General features: G+C 42.0%; 3 protein-coding genes and 1 pseudogene across 4 annotated transcripts; 1 reads left to right on the top strand and 3 right to left on the bottom strand.

Annotated features, from left to right (window-relative positions):
- Window positions 1-165: 165 nt before the first annotated feature.
- On the bottom strand, window positions 166-2,300 carry LOC103706536. Its single transcript, XM_039128448.1, has 3 exons — window positions 2,186-2,300; window positions 466-1,028; window positions 166-414 (listed from the first exon to the last, which is right to left on the bottom strand). The coding sequence occupies exons 1-3, from the start codon at window positions 2,298-2,300 to the stop codon at window positions 166-168; spliced, it is 927 nt and encodes a 308-aa protein (XP_038984376.1).
- A 285-nt stretch (window positions 2,301-2,585) lies between these two features.
- LOC103706479 lies at window positions 2,586-8,403 on the bottom strand (annotated as a pseudogene).
- A 1,525-nt stretch (window positions 8,404-9,928) lies between these two features.
- LOC120111331 (ER membrane protein complex subunit 7 homolog) lies at window positions 9,929-15,287 on the top strand. Its single transcript, XM_039128173.1, has 7 exons — window positions 9,929-10,157; window positions 10,276-10,319; window positions 13,010-13,115; window positions 14,341-14,404; window positions 14,478-14,594; window positions 14,688-14,796; window positions 14,935-15,287. The coding sequence occupies exons 1-7, from the start codon at window positions 10,075-10,077 to the stop codon at window positions 15,021-15,023; spliced, it is 612 nt and encodes a 203-aa protein (XP_038984101.1). The 5' UTR covers window positions 9,929-10,074; the 3' UTR covers window positions 15,024-15,287.
- LOC103706476 (probable monogalactosyldiacylglycerol synthase 2, chloroplastic) lies at window positions 11,657-19,601 on the bottom strand. 2 transcript variants are annotated; one of them, XM_026804431.2, is made up of 9 exons: window positions 19,057-19,601; window positions 18,574-18,746; window positions 18,151-18,312; window positions 17,505-17,646; window positions 17,188-17,412; window positions 17,024-17,086; window positions 16,866-16,940; window positions 16,162-16,381; window positions 11,657-12,088 (listed from the first exon to the last, which is right to left on the bottom strand). In XM_026804431.2, exons 1-9 carry the CDS (start codon window positions 19,498-19,500, stop codon window positions 12,060-12,062), a joined length of 1,533 nt encoding a protein of 510 aa, XP_026660232.2. In that variant the 5' UTR covers window positions 19,501-19,601; the 3' UTR covers window positions 11,657-12,059. The 2 variants fall into 2 exon arrangements, with proteins under 2 accessions (XP_026660232.2, XP_008788804.2); XM_008790582.3 differs by lacking the exon at window positions 11,657-12,088 and having other exon boundaries at window positions 15,885-16,381; window positions 19,057-19,600.

Raw genomic sequence — 19,601 nt, 5'->3', positions numbered from 1 at the left:
ACTGTCCCTAATCCGGCCAATCCGGTTCCGATGTCTCCTGATGATGGTCGACTGGTGAAAGAATCTGGTATTCCGATCCCCCTTCCTAATCCACTAGATCCTGGACTTTTGCCTCCAAAACACCTCATGCTGCCTCAAAAGGAGGTGTGTCTAGCCAATAGTCCCCTAAGCTCCCCCTGATCCACCCTCTGAAAGACCGCCCCCTCTGTCCTCAAGTGCCTGTAACCTAGTGATGGATGCCTCCGTCTCCTCCACCCTCCTGAAGATATTCCCCACCTTCTCCTTATTCCACCTTTGCAGTTGGCGTCTGGTTAGCTCAAGTTTCCGAGTAACCCTATACATCACATCCCCCCTAACCGGCATCTGCCACGCCTCTCTCACCACCTCCCACGACCGTGGGTAAGACAACCATACCTTCTCAAAGCGAAAAGGACAATGAACTGAAAAAGTATAAGAGGTACTCACCAATACTGGGCAGTGGTCAGAAGCAATCCTGGGCAGGTGGCGCACCCAGAAATCCGGAAATCTCTGAATCCATCCGGGCGTCGCGTACACTCGGTCAATCCGCTCCCAAACACGTGCCATCCCCAGCCTGTTGTTGCACCAAGTGAAGCGCGGGCCGGTGAAACCAAGGTCAGCCAGCCCATTGGACTGTATAAAGTCCTGGAACTCTCTGACCTCAATGTTGTTGGAGAAGACCTTACCCCCTCTCTTGTCCTCCGGGCTGTCAATGCAATTGAAATCCCCTGCCATCATCACAGGGTGGCCAAGCTGAATGAGGTTGGTGGCCTCCTCCCACAAGACTCTCCTCTCCCGATAGTTTGTACTGGCATATGTGGCTAAAAGGACCCAAGGAGGCCCGACCCCCTCAGAAATAACTAGGATCACCTGTTGGTTGCACTTGTGGAAGACATCAATACCAACACCCCCCAACCTCCATAACACAATGATGCCCCCTGAGAGGCCCCGAGAGTCCACCGCATATGTCCCCCATGATCGCGGGATGGGCACGCCTAGCTCGTTCCAAACTAGATCCCGACAATCGGGTCTCAAGCAAAACACAAACATCTGGGTCATGCAAACTCACTAACCTACGGAAGGCCGACCGAAAGGAAGGCTTCCCCGCTCCCCGACAGTTCCAAAGAAGAACCTTCATAACAACCCTTGGGTTGGAGGCCAACCAAGGCGCAACTCGAGATCCTAAGACTTTTACCTGCTGCCTAATCCAACCCAACCTAGCAAAAGAGAATCTGGGTTAGGAATACCAGAGAGGAGAGAGAGGAGAGAGAGGAGCTTGGCTTTTCACCGAGTAGCTGGTGGGTTCGCCGGATGGCAGCTTCCGGCGGGCATCTGACCGGGGGAAACGGGATGTCCCCTTGCTAGGCCTGACTGAGACCACACCACGGTGGGTTGGGGTGGCGCGAGGGCTTCCGTCCCAACCGGAGATGGGTTGCCACCGGTTTACCGAGGAGGAACTGGTTGAGCTCGAGCGACGCTTTCCCCGGGTGGTGACGCTGCCGACGGAGAGAGTGATGCTGGCAAGGAGTGATTGGGAGGGGAGAGCTGTGCACGCCAAGAGCTTGGGGCGGCGCGTTCCGGCAGAGGTAGTGGCTCGCGAACTCAGAGGACGGGCTAAACTTCTGCAACCGGTGGAGGTTCCTTCATAACAGAGTCTAATGTTGATATGAGAAAACCCAGGTGAACGACAGAGTAGTCTCAACTCTTATATATACATAACCAGCATGATCCAAAGTACAGGTTGGTCTGGGTCTGCTACATATTAACCCAATCCAAGTGGCACCCTGCTAATGCACTGAACGCATAGAAAATAAAAGAAAATTAAATCAAAGCATAGAGAATAGAGATTATTATTCACTTCTAATTCCTTGATCCACTGCCTATCGAACATTTGTCTCTTAAAAATCATCATTCAGCTTCTTCTGCAAATGAATACAGTTCACACGAGACACAATTTTGTGTATACGATCCCAAGAGGCGAAGAACCAAATTTTACTAGCATGCATAGAAAGATTTCTTATACTTCGATGAAAAAACTGGTGTAGAATACCTCAGAACAGCAGCTAACACCATGTCGAAGGTCGCTTAATATCATGTACTGCTAACTGCAAACAGGGATATAACCATCCCCAATTATCCTGCAAGACAAATAGTCTGAAATATTTACCTGGAATGGATCTTCGAAGCAGCTTTGTTTGAATGTCGAACACTTCTTGATACCATTTTCCTTCAAGTGCCGTCATCATAGTCTCCTCTTCAGACAAACCATTGATATTGTACATCGAGGATAGGAAATCAGTAAATTCTTTATGGTATAACTGGCTAAAAATTAGAGACACCATAAAGGAACAGAAAACTAGTTAAATACTCAATTTAAAATTCCTGAGTGATAATTTTAGCATCAGTTCTGTCCATCAAGCAGACAGAAATGAGAACTCATAACATCAAATTCTCAAAAATGGACAGGCAATGGACCACGTTAACGAACTGCAACAGAGCACATCCAAGCTTCATATAATTGATGATTTGTGTCAGGAAAAAAAAAGTCAAACAAAGATATCATGAACTGCTGTCACAAATTCATAGCAAACTACTTATTTATGATCATAGAAACAAGTGTCCAATTGTTGGAAGGAACACCTCAAAATTTAGGTTCCCTTTAATCTTGAAAGGCAGTTAGAATATACTCCAAAAAGATCAAATCCATCACATTTGTCGCGCTGTACTAGTGATTGACGACTCATTGGTTAAAAAAGACAGATTGAACAAATAACTAAATGTATCTATTTCAGTTGTATAAACTGGTCAAGTATATGACTTCAAGATTCAAAAACCTTGGCACTCTCTTGTTCCAGCAGGAGTATTTTTACGACCGCCATTCCAAAGATAATTCATGAGGCAAACACATGCTGGCTTGCTCTGTAGTAGAGTATTTTCTGTACATAGAACAGCATATATGCCTGTGAAGCTCTCACGATACTTTCACTGACGTGAGAGACCCATGCATCATCACATTTATACCAGTGATTATTGAGCCGCAGATAAGTTATGTAATGGCCGCCTTCTAGTTTACCACTGTGCGTCAGCACCGCAAATAATTCAAACTCTGAAGCCAGGTCAGTAGATGCATCTGAATCATCCCGTCAAAAGCAAATATGCGGTTGCCATATCTAGCCCTCAAGATGGAAGATGAGAGGTACGGGCCCATGTCAAGAGAAAACGGGAAGTGCAGATGGGCGGTCGACCTTTCTTGACATATTCCTAATTAAGGAGTGTTCAAATCTCTTAATGTGAAAGCAAGTGACCAATGGAATCTTTCTAATGGACATCTGTTTCAAGGATTCTTGCCTCGCTCGACAGTTTTCACAGAAGAATTTCTGATCAGCTCCTAATTTTTCTGGCCTCGTAAAGTGCTCCAAACATCCCATGAGGGTGGAAATTCCATAGGCTTGGCTTGTTAACATCGATTCTGTGTCACTCTCGCATGTTTGAAGTTTCGAGGTAGCTATCTGCACAGCATCCCGGCTAGAATCCAAGTCCAGGGAGATGTCCACACAGGGGTCATAAGTGGTAGATGTGAACCCACAGATAGTACAAGTGACATCAGATCTCAAGATACCAGAGAACACTTTATGAGCAATGCAACAGTCCCCATTGCCTACTGCACAAACATAGCATAGATTAGAAAGTCTGACCAAGGAATTTTAAACAGGGAACCTCAGTTACAATGTATTGATACAGGCATTTTCCATGCAATAATAAACAGGCAATTGAAAAACATTTATGGATGGTCAGAATGGTAGACTACAAATCTCTTCTAAGGAATTCCAGATTCATCTATCAAATGAAGTTGGCAACAGAGATAATAGTCAGGGTCTGAATGGGATATACTTACTACAACAATCATAGGCTAAAGTCCCACAACATCCATGAATCAGGAAAACTCAATAATACCAGGAGTTCTGCAAGATGTATCGATAATTTCTGAGTTACATGCAACTCCATATAACACATGGAAGGGTTGATCCGTATCACACGTTACTGTGCTGTGCAAAGTTCCTTTATAGCATGAATTGCTTCGGTGGAGTATTTTGTAGAAATTCTAATGGGCATGCAAATGAGAGCACAGGTGTTTTTGTAGATGTCCTGAATTGTCCTGAATTGCTGGTGATTCAACATTTATAACCAAATTTCCACCTCAAAAAGTTCGGAACAGTTTGATGAATTATTATACAGGCTTATACAACACTACTTCTAGTACATTCGTGTCCAAATTCGATCTTTTTACTTCTATTAGCTCTCTGGTCCTTCTTATCGCTATGCTACGCATTCATAGACATAATGAAAGGAAAGCATACAAAGGAACGGTCCCCAGTTTTTAGTTTCACTTACAAGTACGTAGAATACATAAAATAAAAAAATAAATAAAAAAACTTAGGTGAACATCAAGAAAAGGAAGACATGCATGCAAGTTAACATTGTAAGTCAGATAGATTTAAGGGACACAACCCTCTCCCCTTACTTTTATCGACATAACAGGTTGTCTAGAATCTTAAAATGTTACATATTTGCAAGTCTAGAGATATATTGCAGGCAATCTTTATCTGGTTTGGCTTTATAGTTTCTCCTCAGCCATTTTATTCCTGTCAAGGGCAAAGTCCTTCATCAGTCCCTCAATAGAAAATATTAAGTTGAAATTCAGTTTGTAGATTAACTTTTATTTTATAGTAGCCTCATAACCTTTCAAGATTGAGAGACTGTAGATTGCAATATCTTCATGGCCTAAGCATATTAACATTGCTAGGGCCAAGTGTGTGAGTACATGCGCGCGAGAGAGAGAGATAGAGAGAAGCAGCATGGGGCAAAAAATAACTGCTAACAGTCTATTCTAACTCGACTAAAACTAATTGCTGTGTTATAATGGATAATATTATAACCATGCAAACTGATTATTCCACAACTCTTAACATGACTAATCTTTTATGATGGAACTCAACATGCATGTGTATGGGTAATTAAAATAAAATCTCAGTAATTATCATAAACTTTAGATTCAACTACAATTAGTTCTTTAGACCTCCAAACATGATCAAAGTTCGAAGAACATGATACCAGCTTGCTTAGAACTGCACTTGCCACAATGGTTTTCTTACATGTCTAACATTAGGACCAGAAGCACAGAATAATTAACATGGAAGCCAGGCATTCAGATCAACATGGAAGCCAGGCACTTGCCACAATGGTTTTCTTGCATGTCAATGCTAGAGAGGCCACCAGTTTATGCTTTCCCAGATACAGTCATATAATGCCTTATGTGCAGATTATGTCCTGCATAGAAAAAGAAAAGCTACAAATTTATAATTAAGCTCTGCATCCTGCTTATACATTTTTTTTCTTATTTGTTGAGTTATTACCCTGATAATTGAGTTCTCAATACCGAGGGCACAGCTTAGACTATGAATGATATAAACTCACACATACCAAGCAAAATGACTAAGCTTATTAAACCAAGATTGTTAAGTGGATGGCTTGTCGACATGAGCATTGAGAACAGAGATTAAGATGTCGACTTGTCAAATGGTTAAGCATAAGCCAAAAGCTGCAGAAAATGCTGAGAGATGGACGAATAAATAAAGTTTTGAAGCATATTACCATGGCTCTGATGTTTGCATTGATCTTGCTCCTTTTCATGGATCCCATCAAGCATGGAAATGAAAAATTCATGTGCATCCTGCTGTTCATAACTAGCAAGATTTGATGCATGTTGCCACCAACTGTGAAAGACAAAGCAATCACCAAAAGTTGATACATTACCATGCTGACATCATAATTTGCTGATTGAAATGCCAAGTGGTGTTATAAGTGTCCATGTGTCCAAGTGTCCAGATACAGCAAAGGAGAACAAAAAACACACACAGAATTTGAAGTTTCTGGGTGACACTGCTTATTAGGGTAACATTGGTAATAAGGAGTGTTTGGTTCGTATTTTTATCATCTGACAGATATATACAACAGGTTCTGATACAAGACAAACAGCAAGTTGAGATAGTCCAATCCATCAGATATGCCAAACAAAATGTCTCAAATGTACTATTTAAGGTGTAGACTACTTGTATGAAGTTAGTCCAAATAAAAAAGTCATGCTATTATTCAGGATTTTTGACTTCCAAAAGAGGTGGTACTTTGGAGCTGTTCATGATGTGAACTGTGACATGCAAAGTGTAGAATCTCAAGGGTAGGGTGGGGGTCTACATAAATAAACATAATCAAAGTTTAGTAGCTAATTCTAGGAAGGAAAAGAATATATCAGAAAAAATGATGGAACTTTAGCAAAATCATCGATGCAGATATCCTGTGGCTGAAAAATATGAACAATCAAGCATCAATTATACGTTAGAAAATCTTCAATGAACAACTAGAAAAGCAGGAGCAGGTAATTTTCATATAATATTCCTTGAATTTGTGATCAAGCCACAAAACCAGCACCATTTCCATTAAACAGAAACTAATTTGCTCTCTCTCTCTCTCTCTCTCTCTCTATCTGCTATCGCTGTGTGACTGCGCGTGTTCTTTTGGTACAAACTCTCTCAACTGTAGCATTGCCAAAAGAAGACATCAGAAAATACGTAAAAAAACCTTCTTGTTCCCATACATACTTAGCCTTCTCTTAAAGGCCTTATCTCTATCTAATGGCGGGAATACCTAATCACAAATCCAGCAACAGTTGAACAAGATTAATCTCCTTCCCTCCAACATTTTTTTTTTGTTTTTAAAAAAATCATCTTGCGGTCTCAAAATTAAAAAAAAAAAAAAACAAGGAGAGAGATACCTATAAAGAAAATTGGCGGGGCTGAAAGGCTTCCTATCTTCGGAGAAAACGGCCGCGTACATTGTATCAAGATCACAGGCCAAGCACACATGCGACTCTCGGGCCGGATTCTTCCGCTCAACCACATTGCTCTTCTCTTTAATCCCACCCTTCTTCTTGCTCTTCTGCTGGCAAACGTAGCGGTTGTGCCGATCGCTCAAGAAGTAGTTCCTCAGCAGCGGCGTGTGGAGCAGCGCCTGGAGGACCGAGTTCATGAAGCAAGTGTTACCGAGATTATTGATTCCCCTCAGTCCCCTCGGCAGAGAGGAGGGCGAGGAGGCGGAGGAGGAGGGCGAGGAGGTGGTGGTGGTAGTGGAGTTGGCGGTGGTGGTGGTGGAGGAGGCGGAGGATGCGTTGCCTTCTTGGACGAGCAACGGGCTCGATCTCCGCCCAATCACCGCCCGCCCCTTCGGATCCGGCACCCACGGCCGGTACTCCACCCTCCTCCGCTTTGCGCACTTCTCCGGCGGCGGCGGGGGTGGCGGAATCCGGGAACACGATAAGGAGGTGAGGGCGATCACGACGGCGGCGTCGAAATCAGGGTCATAGACCTGATCGCGGCAGGCGGCGCAGAACAGCTCGGCGCGGTCGACGTCGAGGGCGATCTCGTGGCCGGGGCGGAGAGCGGCGTGGTCAGAGACGTGGGCGTGGCAGGAGACGGCAGCGCAGGAGAGGCAGGCGTAGAGGCGCAGGCCACGATGGGCGGCGGCGGGAGGGCAGGAGGCGCAGAAGGGGACCTCGCCAGGGTCGCGGCGGACCTCAGCGCGGCTGGGAGGGCGGGGGCGGAGGCAGCGGTGGAGGGAGCGGAAGGGGGTCCCGCCGCCGCCTGAGCGGTAGGCCGCGAGGTGGGGGCACGGTGGCGGAAGGCGGATGGCGCGAGCGGCGGACGAGGAGGACATGGGAGGCGGATCTGGCCCTCGGATCGGTGGGGCGAGAGGGAGATAAGACTCATCGGTCGGCTCGGGCCGGACCGGACTCGGAATCGGAACTCAGTGAGTCACGTGACGCGGGTACTATAAAAAAGAAAGATACTATAATTCAACAGAAAACGCATATGTAGAGAACAAATAAGAATTTTTTTTCGCAAAAAACATAGACTACCATGGAAGAGATTAATGGAAGACAGGTTATGTTTAATCAAAAAAAAAAAAGAATTGGAGAAAATAAAATTGTTTTAATAATTTTGTAATTCGGAGCGAGTGAGAGCGAGGGAGGGGGTTGAGGGTGAGTCGACTCGGTGAATAGGAGCACCGGGAGGGCGGGTTGTCGTCGCTGGACTCAGAGGCGGGGGTTTCCCTTTATGCTCTGCTGGGTTTAGAGGCCTTGAGAGAACGAGTACAACGAAGGCTCGTGCCACCGCCAGGGGAGGATTGGCCGTTTGACGCCGAACAGCGGGGAGACGTTGAAGATTGCCGTCACTTCGTCGCACGTGTGAACCATTTTGGCTGCGGACGAATCCAAGTAGACCTGCAACCTAAGGTGAGCTCCGCATTCCGCGGAGTATTTGTAGACATCTATAGCAGAGCTCCTGCCCTTATTGTACTCTTTACTTTCTATTAACTTGGCAGGATGTACTTATATTAGAGCTATATGAATTGTCGTTTTCGCCCAAAAAAAATAAAATAACTGGGGAGTATGGGTCCCTATGAGGATCCGTGCGGGCGTGTGTTTAGTCCCACATCGGTTATTTGCTGGATAGATCTTGGGTACTTATACAGAATCAAAGAACCCAAATAATATCTTTCGACTAGCCATTTTGGGTGAGGTCCTGGGTTGTTACAAATGGTATTAGAGCGAACCCGGCCTATAACCTATGGGGAGTATATGAGGACCCGTGCGGGTGTGTGTTTAGTCCCACATCGGTTATTTGCTGGGTAGATCTTGAATACTTATACAAGATCAAAGAACTTAAATAATATCTTCCGGCTAGCCATTTTGAACGAGGTCCTGCGTTGTTACATGTCCATATCACCTACGGAAGGACCATGATGCTACAAGGAAAGTCAAACTTCTGTGTGTACGTGTTTTGGGACAAAAGATTTAGCTTGCTCAAATGTGAATCTTGAGCGAGTAGAGTCCCATTAATAGCAAGACCAGCTTCATGCGCGGGATTCCTGCTTACTAAAATCTACTCAAAATCCAAGTTCAGGTGTTACAAGGCAAAGTTTAAGTGCCTGCTAATCTAGCAAGAGTCTGATGAAAAATATATGACTAAGATTTCTAGCAAGAGTCTGATGAAAATTATATGTCTAACATTTTGGGTTGGTCGGTTGGCCGCTTTTTTCTTTGCTAGGGAAAAGGAGTAACGTACATCTCTGGCAGGTTCATACAAGTATGTAGACGTGCCACTAATGTCAAAAATCAGAAAAAAAGAGGGAGTAGAGGATTGGTAGCATGATTTTTATTGCCTTAGGCTTCCCATTTGATATAACAGATAAATACATTTCTAATGCTGGATACTGGGACTTTCTACTTTAACAAAATTTTAGTTTAGGATGAGATTGGAGCTAATTATGAGCCGGATTTAGGTAAAATAAATTAAATTTTAAATATGTTCGATCCGAAAGTCTAATTTTAAAAAAATAAAATTTAGACATGAAATTCGGCCAGTGATCATTCTAGATGCAATGAATCTACGATAGGCTTATCTAGCATGACCCTTCATCATGGTAGATCAAGAGAACGGTTGACCAATTCTGGGTCAAGTCTCATGTAGTCGAGGCATCATCTAATTGTTTTAGCTATAATTTTTGATCTACAGTTTCTTCTTATTTTTTTTTTTTTTTTTTGCTAAAGTAGGTATCTCATACATACAAGTACGGATATATCTAATAAAATTAAAAAATAACAGATCGCAAGTGCCCTAGGCAACTCTCCTTTCCGACCCTCAAAGTGGCTGACCACATAAGCAACCATCTAGTCCACAATCCTATTAGCCTCTCAAAATATATGGTTAATTTGAAAGGCTATTTCATTTCTCATCATTGTCCAAATGCCTCGAATCAAAGGTAACCCATCCACCACCGCTCGGAGATGTGCAGCCCTGGAAGCACAAACCGAGGACTAAATAATTTTTTATGTATATCTCCCACGTGCCTCGCACGTGAAGAGTATTGGCCGATCTCGTATCAGAAGCGCCCCGAAAAAGCCGAAACGGCTCTCCCCGGGAAAGCCGGCTTCCACCGTGAATGATGAGGAGATCCGCGGAGATCATCGCATTTCTTCTTCTTTTCTCCTGCGTTCTTCCGTCCGCCCTCGCTGGTCCCTCCGGGTACCCTCTTTTTCTTCCCCTCCCCCTCTTCTTCGTTCCCTTAAACCCTAATTTAGCCCTCTTTTCCCCCTTCTTTAACTTTTTATGTATTTTTTTGTTTTTCCTTATAATTTGGCAGCCCTGGCGATGGGTACACCATTGCAGGTCATGTGAAGTTGGAAGGTGAGATTCCGCTTTTTTTCATATTTTTTCCTTATTAACTGCGTTCTGTCACGGCTTGATGAGGTCGAGCCCTAAGCGGCACAGATTGTTCCATAATATTACACCAAGATGGAGCTAAAAGTCTTACAAGGTTTTAATTTGATGTGAAAATTGATTTGGTGATCGACAATGTCGGAAAATTCTTGCTTCTGAAGCTTGCTGCTTGCTTGAGTTTGGATGCCGGGTAATGTTTATCGCAGTACCAAATTCCATCTCTTGGAATATTGTCGATTATTCAACATAAAGCTGGGGGAAAAAGTTTGAATCTTGCCTGGAGTTTATGGAGGAAACTAGGATTAGGACATCATTCACCAAGTCTTTTCTTTGATGGGTCTTGCGATAGCTTGCCATATTTGATTCATCGTGGACACGTTCACTTGTAGATCTGTATGTCTGAAGGTAGTTTGTAAGCTGCTTTGGGGCGCCTTTGCTTTATCAATGGTATCATTGGCCACTTGTAAGCGTTGATGGGTCATGGTCTTCTTCAGTACAACTACAATCTCTTGCTTGGTCTTAAAAGAAAAAGAAAAAAAAAATCGAAAACTTAGTAAACTCATAAGTTATTATGGACTGAGATCTTTCTTTTCTTTTTCCTTTAAAAAAAGAGTTTGACTTAGATTCATAACGGTTTATGTTCAAGAATTGTGTTTCTTTATGACCGTTTGTCAAGAAATTCATTTATATTGACTATTTCTCATATTCTCATAACAGTTTTCCCATTTTGTGGTAGGGATGTAATTTATTACCTGGAATATTCCATGTTATCGACTCGTACAGTAGTCTGAAAGTTTTTCAAGATAGTTTTTCACATTGGCGTACCAGATTGTGCGACTGAGTTTCATGCAAATTATCTTGTGCTTTTAGACTCTGTACTTTTAACTATAAGATTCTTGCATCACATCCATTTCATTCTTGGGTTTGAATAAATCTCTCAGTTTATCCTAGAATTTTTCTGCTTGCTTGTTCCAACATTTTGAAGACCTTGCTTTCTTGATGTTTCTTGATGCTTTGTGGAGCTATGAAGAGACAAATGGCTGCACTGTTGGCGAAATGGTGGCCAAGAAAACTATATTACAGAAATGGAAATTTTAACTAATTAATTTCATACGAAATTGAAAACCATGATGATTTATAGAGATGTGTTGGAACTACCATATATTTGCCACATATGCCTCTGAGTTATTATGGAAATCTTTTACAGGTAAGTGTGTTTGGTCAGTATGTGGGTATAAAGAGGGTCAATACACAAAAGATCGGATTTGCATAAGTTAGAATGATAAGGTGGACGAAACGGTAAGGATAGGGAGAGCTTAGGTGTAAGCTATTATCCAAAAGGTAGTTTAGTAGTTGCACCTCAACGGAGATGGAGATTAGACTAAGATGATTACAAGTACTTGTGGTGACTGTGAGCGATGGTGAGGATCTTTCTGAGCGGTGCAAGAAGAGGAGTCTGCTGGTAGGAATTAAGTGATCAGAGTACATGATTGTACAGTGTGAAGTATCTAATAAGAAAATTTACTATTGCAGCAGATCAATGTTGGATTAAGGAGAAAGCAATAAGAAGGCTGAGGTAAGGTATTCTGATGCAGCGTAAGATTGCTTAATTAACTTGGAGTTGTTATGAGCGACAAAGCAAATAGATCATAGACAGAGGAATTAGGCAGCTGCTTGGAGTCAGTTATTCGTTGAAACCTTCTCAATTTAGAGATGCCTCAATGATAATTGTGACCCTGCGAAATTGTAAATTCACAAAATTAGAAAGAATTGAACGTGAAATACTAAATCGATCTATACTTTTGATTGTCTTTCACATTTTCCATTCTTAATTTTTTTCGATAATTTTATGTAGATCGTTTACCTAAGATTATGAAGTCAGCAAGTAACTAAAACCTTTTCATGTAGCTAGGGCTTCAGGGAGGTTCGATCCATGTTCCCAATTTAGGATTGCAGCCTTTTGTTTACAATAATATTCTTGATGGTAGTATTAATGGTTTACAAGGGGCGATACATGCAAAGCCAGGATGATAAAGTCAACATAACATGCAAAACTAGGATGATAAAGTGAACATACCTTAGGTATATAAGAATACTCTATAGGGATGATGGGGTTACTCTCAATAACTCATCACTAGTTCATTTTATGGATATCAATGAGGTTTCTTAGCTGGGATTCCATGCACATATCGAAAGATCAGGTCATAATTTACTATAATTCTTAATCTGTCTAGTTATGACCTAATACTTTTTAAGCACCATAAACAGATAACGTAGACTTATGTCAAAACCTCTTTCTTGTGTCTTGTTGAAACTGGATAAAAATTTCCTGTGTTGTTCAATGGGACATGTCTTGTGGTTTGATTACTGAATTTGGCTGTTGACGTTATTCTATGTAACTACCCTACTCTGAACAATCACCAATATAAGTTGAGTTAGCTTGGTCAGTATATCATATGGATGTTTTATAGAAATTTGTCTTCTCTCATGTCATTTGAAATGGCCAATATTGGCTATTTTTGTTTATTAGCTCCTAAAACAAATTAGCTCTTGTTAATTGATTTGTATTTTTTGGATACTCTGAATGTTAATTTTTATGGTAAAATTTTTCCCTGGAAGTTATTTCTGTGTTTCTTATTACTAGCCATTTTTGACAGGTGCGACATCCAAAGGTTTTACTCCTATGGAAAAGTCAAATTCAAAAGTGATACTTAATGGTGGTCAGAGGGTCACTTTTCTCAGGGCAGATGGTTATTTTTCATTGTATCCTATGTTCACTATCTTTTAATGCTTTTAGTTTGCAAATATAGACTCCATAAAGTTTTTGCTTCATTTGTAGAATTTTGATATTTATATGTCTGCATATTGCATGAAGTTGAAAGCTTTCATAATAATGTATGCATTGCTTGCTTGTGATTTCTTGCAACATAAATGTTCAATAGAAGCTAGCCCGAAGTAATAGGTTCAATTCATGACCATGTCTTATTCAGAAATGATGTAGAAGAAATTTGTGATAAAAGATAATAGAATGAAAGGCTTTTTTTTTTTTTTATTAAAGCAAGTGAACTTGGGTAAAGAATAAGATGCCAACATGAAAATAAAATGAAACTAGAGGACCTTGTCTTATATCAAATCATTGTTTTCATTATTGTATATAGTTCACATAAATGTGCACCGAAGTGAGTATGTTATCACATATAGGGTTTCATATGTACAAAATCCTGTTCATTTTAGTATTGGTAGATTTTTTTTTGTGTTAGCTTGCTTGAAATTTCAGCATACTGAATATAATTTTTTTTCCCTTTTCAAGTTACATGTCGAAGTACTATATCAAAATAGGTTCTAAAATAAGTTCTAAAATAAGTGCAGAAGTTTATACATATATGTATATATATGTACATATATATATATATATATGCATATTATATATATGTATCTTTTATTCTCTGTATGTTTACTTAATTACTTTTGATTATTGACTTAGTGTTATCTACTTATATGAGCCTTATTTAGTTTTTATATATCTAGAATGCCTGCATATGCACTCACATACTGCATACAGTGTATGTCATACTCTCAGCAGGTCACAATTACAGCCACTTTTGAAAACTTTTGCTAGCACAAAAGCCAGCATTTAAATAGCAGAATATAATTTTAAACCAGAAAACTTATGCTCTTGCAAAATGCTGATGGTCAAGGACCTTTTTTTATTACTATTTTTTCTGGGAAAGTTACAATGTTTGAATGTTAAAAGAGACTGAACAGGTAAGCAAGTATGTAATTGCTTGCATTACTCTAATAAAAGAGCAATATCACAAATAATATCATTTGCAATATGCTTTCCATTATGATGTTTAAAGAAAATTTTAGGCTTGGTCTGGAAGAATATTTATAAGGAATATTTATAAGAATGCATCTACCATTTGTTTGGAATGGTCTTTCTCTGGTCTTGCCAGGGCTTTGTAATTCTTTGACCTATTTACTTGAGCCACAATGTGCCAGCTGGGACTCATCTTATTGAAGTGTCTGCAATGGGTTATTTCTTTTCTCCGGTAATTTCTCTTTTTATCGCCGAGTCTGAATTGATGAAAACCATGGCCTGATTTCCCATTTCGATTTTGTCAGGTACGGATTGATATTAGTTCCAGAAATCCTGGTAAGATCCAGGCTGCACTGACAGAGAATAGGAGGGTTCTGCATGAGCTAGTTTTAGAGCCTTTAAGAGAAGAGCAGTATTATGAGGTAGAAAGACTATTGAAAGCTATGCTACTTTCATCTCTTATTATTTTCTTCTAATTCCTTGCTGTTGTTATCGTTTTTGTCGTCATCTTGCAGATAAGAGAACCTTTTTCCCTAATGTCTCTATTGAAAAGTCCCATGGGTTTGATGGTGGGTTTTATGGTGTTAGTGGTGTTCCTCATGCCGAAGTTGATGGAGAATATGGGTAATATTCTACTAGTATAATCGGCTGCATTCTAATTTCCTGAATAATCCACACATGATGCATTGCCTGTGACCCATGATCAGATTCCATTTCTATTTGCTGTTCAACAGTGTGCGACTTTTCTTGTGTTGTTAACAGATCCAGAAGAAATGAGAAGAGCCCAAGAGGAGATGAGGGCGCAAGGGGTACCTTCTCTCTCCAACTTGTTGCCTGGAAGGAGCAGCTAAATTGCAGGATTTTGTGGGACTCGAACAAGGCTGTGCCAGTGATTAGCTACCTGAATGCTTAGGAAGAAATGGTGAGGCCTTGGAACATTTTCTTTTAATCAAAATGGAAGTTTTAATGCTGTTGTTCTTGCGTGTAATCACAATTAATGCCAGTGGCTCGCCATTTGTTTTATGAAGTTGATAGGAATGATACACTGATAACTGATTGATCATGACAAAACATAGATTAGAAACTATGCAAAACTTGAGGATTTTTTGCACAAAGTGATTCTGAAAGTGAGAGTGATTGCTTTACCAAATATTGTTGTTATTAGATAAGTGCTGTGCATTGTTTTGATTCAAATCAGTCAGGTATTACATTGGACAATGAATATCTCATATCGATGATCCGTGCTATTAGATATGATCTACTATATCGAAATTACTTGCATACTAAAAATCATATGATTTGGAGATTCTTAGTCCATGCATCAAACCAGGGTATGCCGGGCAGAGACCGGTACCGGATCAGTGTGGGATCCGGTACCGAGAGCTTTTCATTGAAAAACCGACCGATACGACTATCGTATAGGTACGGAAACGGTATGTACTGGTTGGGCCGGCACCGGTACGCCGGCCGGCACTGGCACGGTGGATCTTGCATCAAACGATCAAAAAATTGAACTGTCTAAATAAAATAAAATTATATATATATATAATGTTTTTTTTAATTACATAATTTTTTGTAAGCAATTTATCGGTAGTAGATCATATCCAACGGTTTGGATTATCGATGTGAGATTCTCATTGTTAAATTGAGATCCGACTGGATCTGAGTAGAGATCTATTTGGGTGCAACCAAGAATAAGAACATCATATGTGGCCATAAAATGAGTAAAATGGAACTTGAAGATTAGACAAGAACGAAGCAAAGGACAACAAGAAGGAAGAGATCGCGGAGATCTTGCACTTTGAGAATCAAAATCACACAGCCTGAACTTCGGGAACCAATGGGACCCCATAAAAAAAAATCAATGCTAACTGTACGCTACCACACTTGCTGGATGTTAAAGGAATACATCCAATTCGCTGAAGGTGCAATTAAATTGGTTATTTTATATGGGGTACGACAATGATGAAGTGAGAGAATAGGAGATACCGGCCATCGGCCCACGCTGCTGGACCAGGAGCTGGTGTATGTCCTTCACGATATCAAACACCGCACCAGGTTGTGCCAGTTTGAGTGCATTCCTTGAGAATTTCTTCAGCTCGTCTCTGTCAGGGCCAAACCACCGAGCAACAAGGCTGGCTGTTTCCTTGGGGCTTTTGGAGAATAGTCCAGCTCCATTATCTACTACATATGGGATATTTCCAACCTCCTGCAAGACCAGAATGAGACCCAAGGCTAGAGTCATCTTTCCAAGGAGTAAATGCAGATGGTCTTGTACTTTGGTTTTTATGAAGTTTGAGATACAGATATGCATGCATACACTTGTGTACAGATTCATGCATCATGATACATCATCGATAACTTCATTTTCTTTCTTTTTTTCTTTTTTTTTGGATGGAAATAGCTTCATTCTGTAAATACCAGTCTTGTTACAATTCTCCATGCACTTAGAACATGGCAGCTAGCTAAACACCAATCTTGTTGATTTAGATAAAGAAGGAAACTACCATGAGCTGGAGAAAGACCTCAGAAATTAGAAGAAACACAAGCCAGCAGATTCAGACTCCAACAAGTAGTTTGAATAAGAGGCCTATCTATGGCATATAGCCCTTTTAATGGAGAACATGTCAATAGGGACTTAATGAGGTTGGAATGAAACAGAGATGGCAGGACAGTAGGAAGTAAACACTGACCTGTCCAGGTATGAAGTCATTGAGGATAATAGGAAGTCCCCTGATCAATGCCTCAGCAATTGTACCAGGCCCTGCCTACAAACACAAGAGCACATTGAAGCCATCTGAAAAAAAAACTCCTTAGCAGACTGATCTGGACATCAAGGAAACCATGGTACCTTTGTTATGATACAATCACAAGCACCCATCCATTTCTCCATCTGGGTCTCAAATCCTCTAATCTGACAACAGAGGCAATATTGAACAGCTCTCAACAAACAAAAGCTTAAAATGTACTAACAATGCAGGCTTGTTAATTATTATCTCAGACCAGCTACACCACCTTCACAGGGACCCTCCACTTAATTGACTGCAATGTGGAACTCAGTATCTGGTTGCGGCCACATACGGCAACAATCTGCCCTATAGGTTTGCCGAGCTCTTCATCAAACAGGGCTTCTCCTAAAGCCATTGCAGTCTTCTTGACTGGACCCATTCCCTCACCACCTCCCATCAGTAGAACTGCAGGCAAATGAGGGTCCATCTCCAGTTCTTCTCTCAAATCATCCTGTAATAAATTAGGATTCAAATTCTTTTCAGCAGAGTGAAAACTGAAAGAGGTGCAATATCAGCACTCTACGCTTTGGCCATGGCACAAACCTTGTTTAAAACTGCACGACAGAAGGATGGTCGAATCGGCAAACCAAAGACACGGATCTGAGAAGGCTTTAGGCCTTCTAACAAAGCCCTGTTCGACACCTCCTCCGAAGGGCAATAGCATCTGTTCACACCAGCATGGAACCTGAAATGCATTGCAGTATTTTTATTGCTTGGAGATCATAAGAAGGGAGCTTATGTTTTTGAGACTGTCGAAGGAAAACACAGCGGACCACCGAGGTGGTAGCACGGTTGGAACAGAGCTAAGATTCCACCGGAGTGGTTCGGGTTCGAAATGCACAGACGTCGATTAAATGCGGAGATCGGTTGCCCCCCTCCTGATTTGTCTGATGGAGTCGCCATCTGGTCCGCTGGTACTTAGGTAGTGCTGATGTGACGTACTCATACGTGGGGCAATCCACGGGTGGAGAGGGTATGAGTAAAACTTGTTTACCCACATCGAACATTCTCCAGCGGAAAGGAGGCTCAGTGGGAGTTGCTACGCGGGTGAGGTCTTCCTCCCCCCCCCCCCCCCCCCCCCCCCCCCCCCCCCCTCTTTCCTTTTTTTTTTTTTTTTTTTTAGCAACAAAAAAAAAAAAAAAGGAAAACACAGCGGCGATCATATTTTCAGATGAGAAGTCGAACATACCACGTCGGGTGGCAGGTGTTGAGGTCCGTGATGACAGTGACAAAAACGACTCTCTTTTGAAGGCTCTGCCATTTGAGAACCCATAGAGGTATGTGCTGCATGAGGGGATGCACGCTTATGATAATGTCTGGCTTGTACTTCATCAGACCAGCCTCCACCTTCCTTCACTCACAAAAATCAAACAACTTAGAACCAGAAATGATCCACACCCCACCCTTTTGCTGCCATCTCCATTAAAGTCCAATAGAGAATAAGAACACGAGCGGTATAGAGTTTTCCTTCTCTTATCCAATGGAGCATCACTTGTGGAATATTATATGGAAAATCCCGAAAGTTTCGAGACTTCGGTGTCAACTGGTAGCGGCACTGAGCAGAGAACTACTACACTATGAACAGAAGAAGAACAAGAAAGAGAGGCCATACCTAGCATAGAAGGCAGCAAGGGCGGCGAGATAGGAGCAATGAACCCAACGAGGATAGGTGCTATGGAAAGCGACCTTCCAGAGGGAGACATGCTTCGTCATGAACTTGTAGGCCCTCTCCATGTCGTTCAGCGGCCAACCCGCATGCTCTTTGCCCAAGTCCTTCACAAAGACCTGTGAATCCAAGCAAGAAAAATGGTAAACCAAGCACGTGAAACCCAAAAGATACATGAAAAGGTGGATTAAGAAACATCCTAACTTTTTCTCATGCATGATAGGGAGGCAATATGCCATCCGATATCGTCTAGAATTCCTTCAAGAAATCAAGCATATATATATCGAGGGGAAAAAAAAAAGAAGCGAGCAAAAAAAGCCAACCACCATCAAGGAATCGGGCTATAGATACAGGTTGCAAAAAAGAGAAATGGCATCTTTACGGACTTCGAAAGAGATTTTGAAGATGTAGAGGGCAATACGTACGAACCCTGTATTCGTCTCCGAATTCAAGGCGGAAGGCGTCGCGGATGGCCTCTGCGGAGGCGCGGTGGCCGCCACCGGTGTCGCTCATGAGGACGAGCACGTTCTTGGGGCGGTCCGCCCCGAGCTGGACCAGCTCCATCGTGCACTCGTCCTCCGCCCCCCACGCGGCCGCTCCGTCCTCGTCCCCTCCACTGCCACCGGCGGCGCCTACATAGAACGAGCACCGCCGCGGCTGCTGCTTCCCGCCTCCGCCGCCTCCCTTGTAGGCGAACACGCTGTGGTGCACCGCCTCCCGTATCGACCTCCTCGGCGCCACCACCGACCTCACCATTGCTCTTAAGAAGAAAAGAAGACGAGAGAGAACCAAACTTGGGAGTATGGTTTGGAAGGAAACAGAGGGAAGCGAGGCCCAATTACGAGCCAGCCGAGGTCCGGATTCAGTTTCCATAAAGCATATTTGGAAAGTTTGCTCCAGTACTAATTGCAAGAGAATATTTGGAATTGGTACACAAATCGTACACCTGGACTGTAAGAGTCATGCATAAATGG

This window comes from Phoenix dactylifera, chromosome 7 (genome assembly GCF_009389715.1).
Source record: "Phoenix dactylifera cultivar Barhee BC4 chromosome 7, palm_55x_up_171113_PBpolish2nd_filt_p, whole genome shotgun sequence".
Taxonomy (NCBI): Eukaryota; Viridiplantae; Streptophyta; class Magnoliopsida; order Arecales; family Arecaceae; genus Phoenix; species Phoenix dactylifera.
Note: the sequence above shows the minus strand (reverse complement) of the source record. Positions and strands in the feature narration are given on the sequence as shown.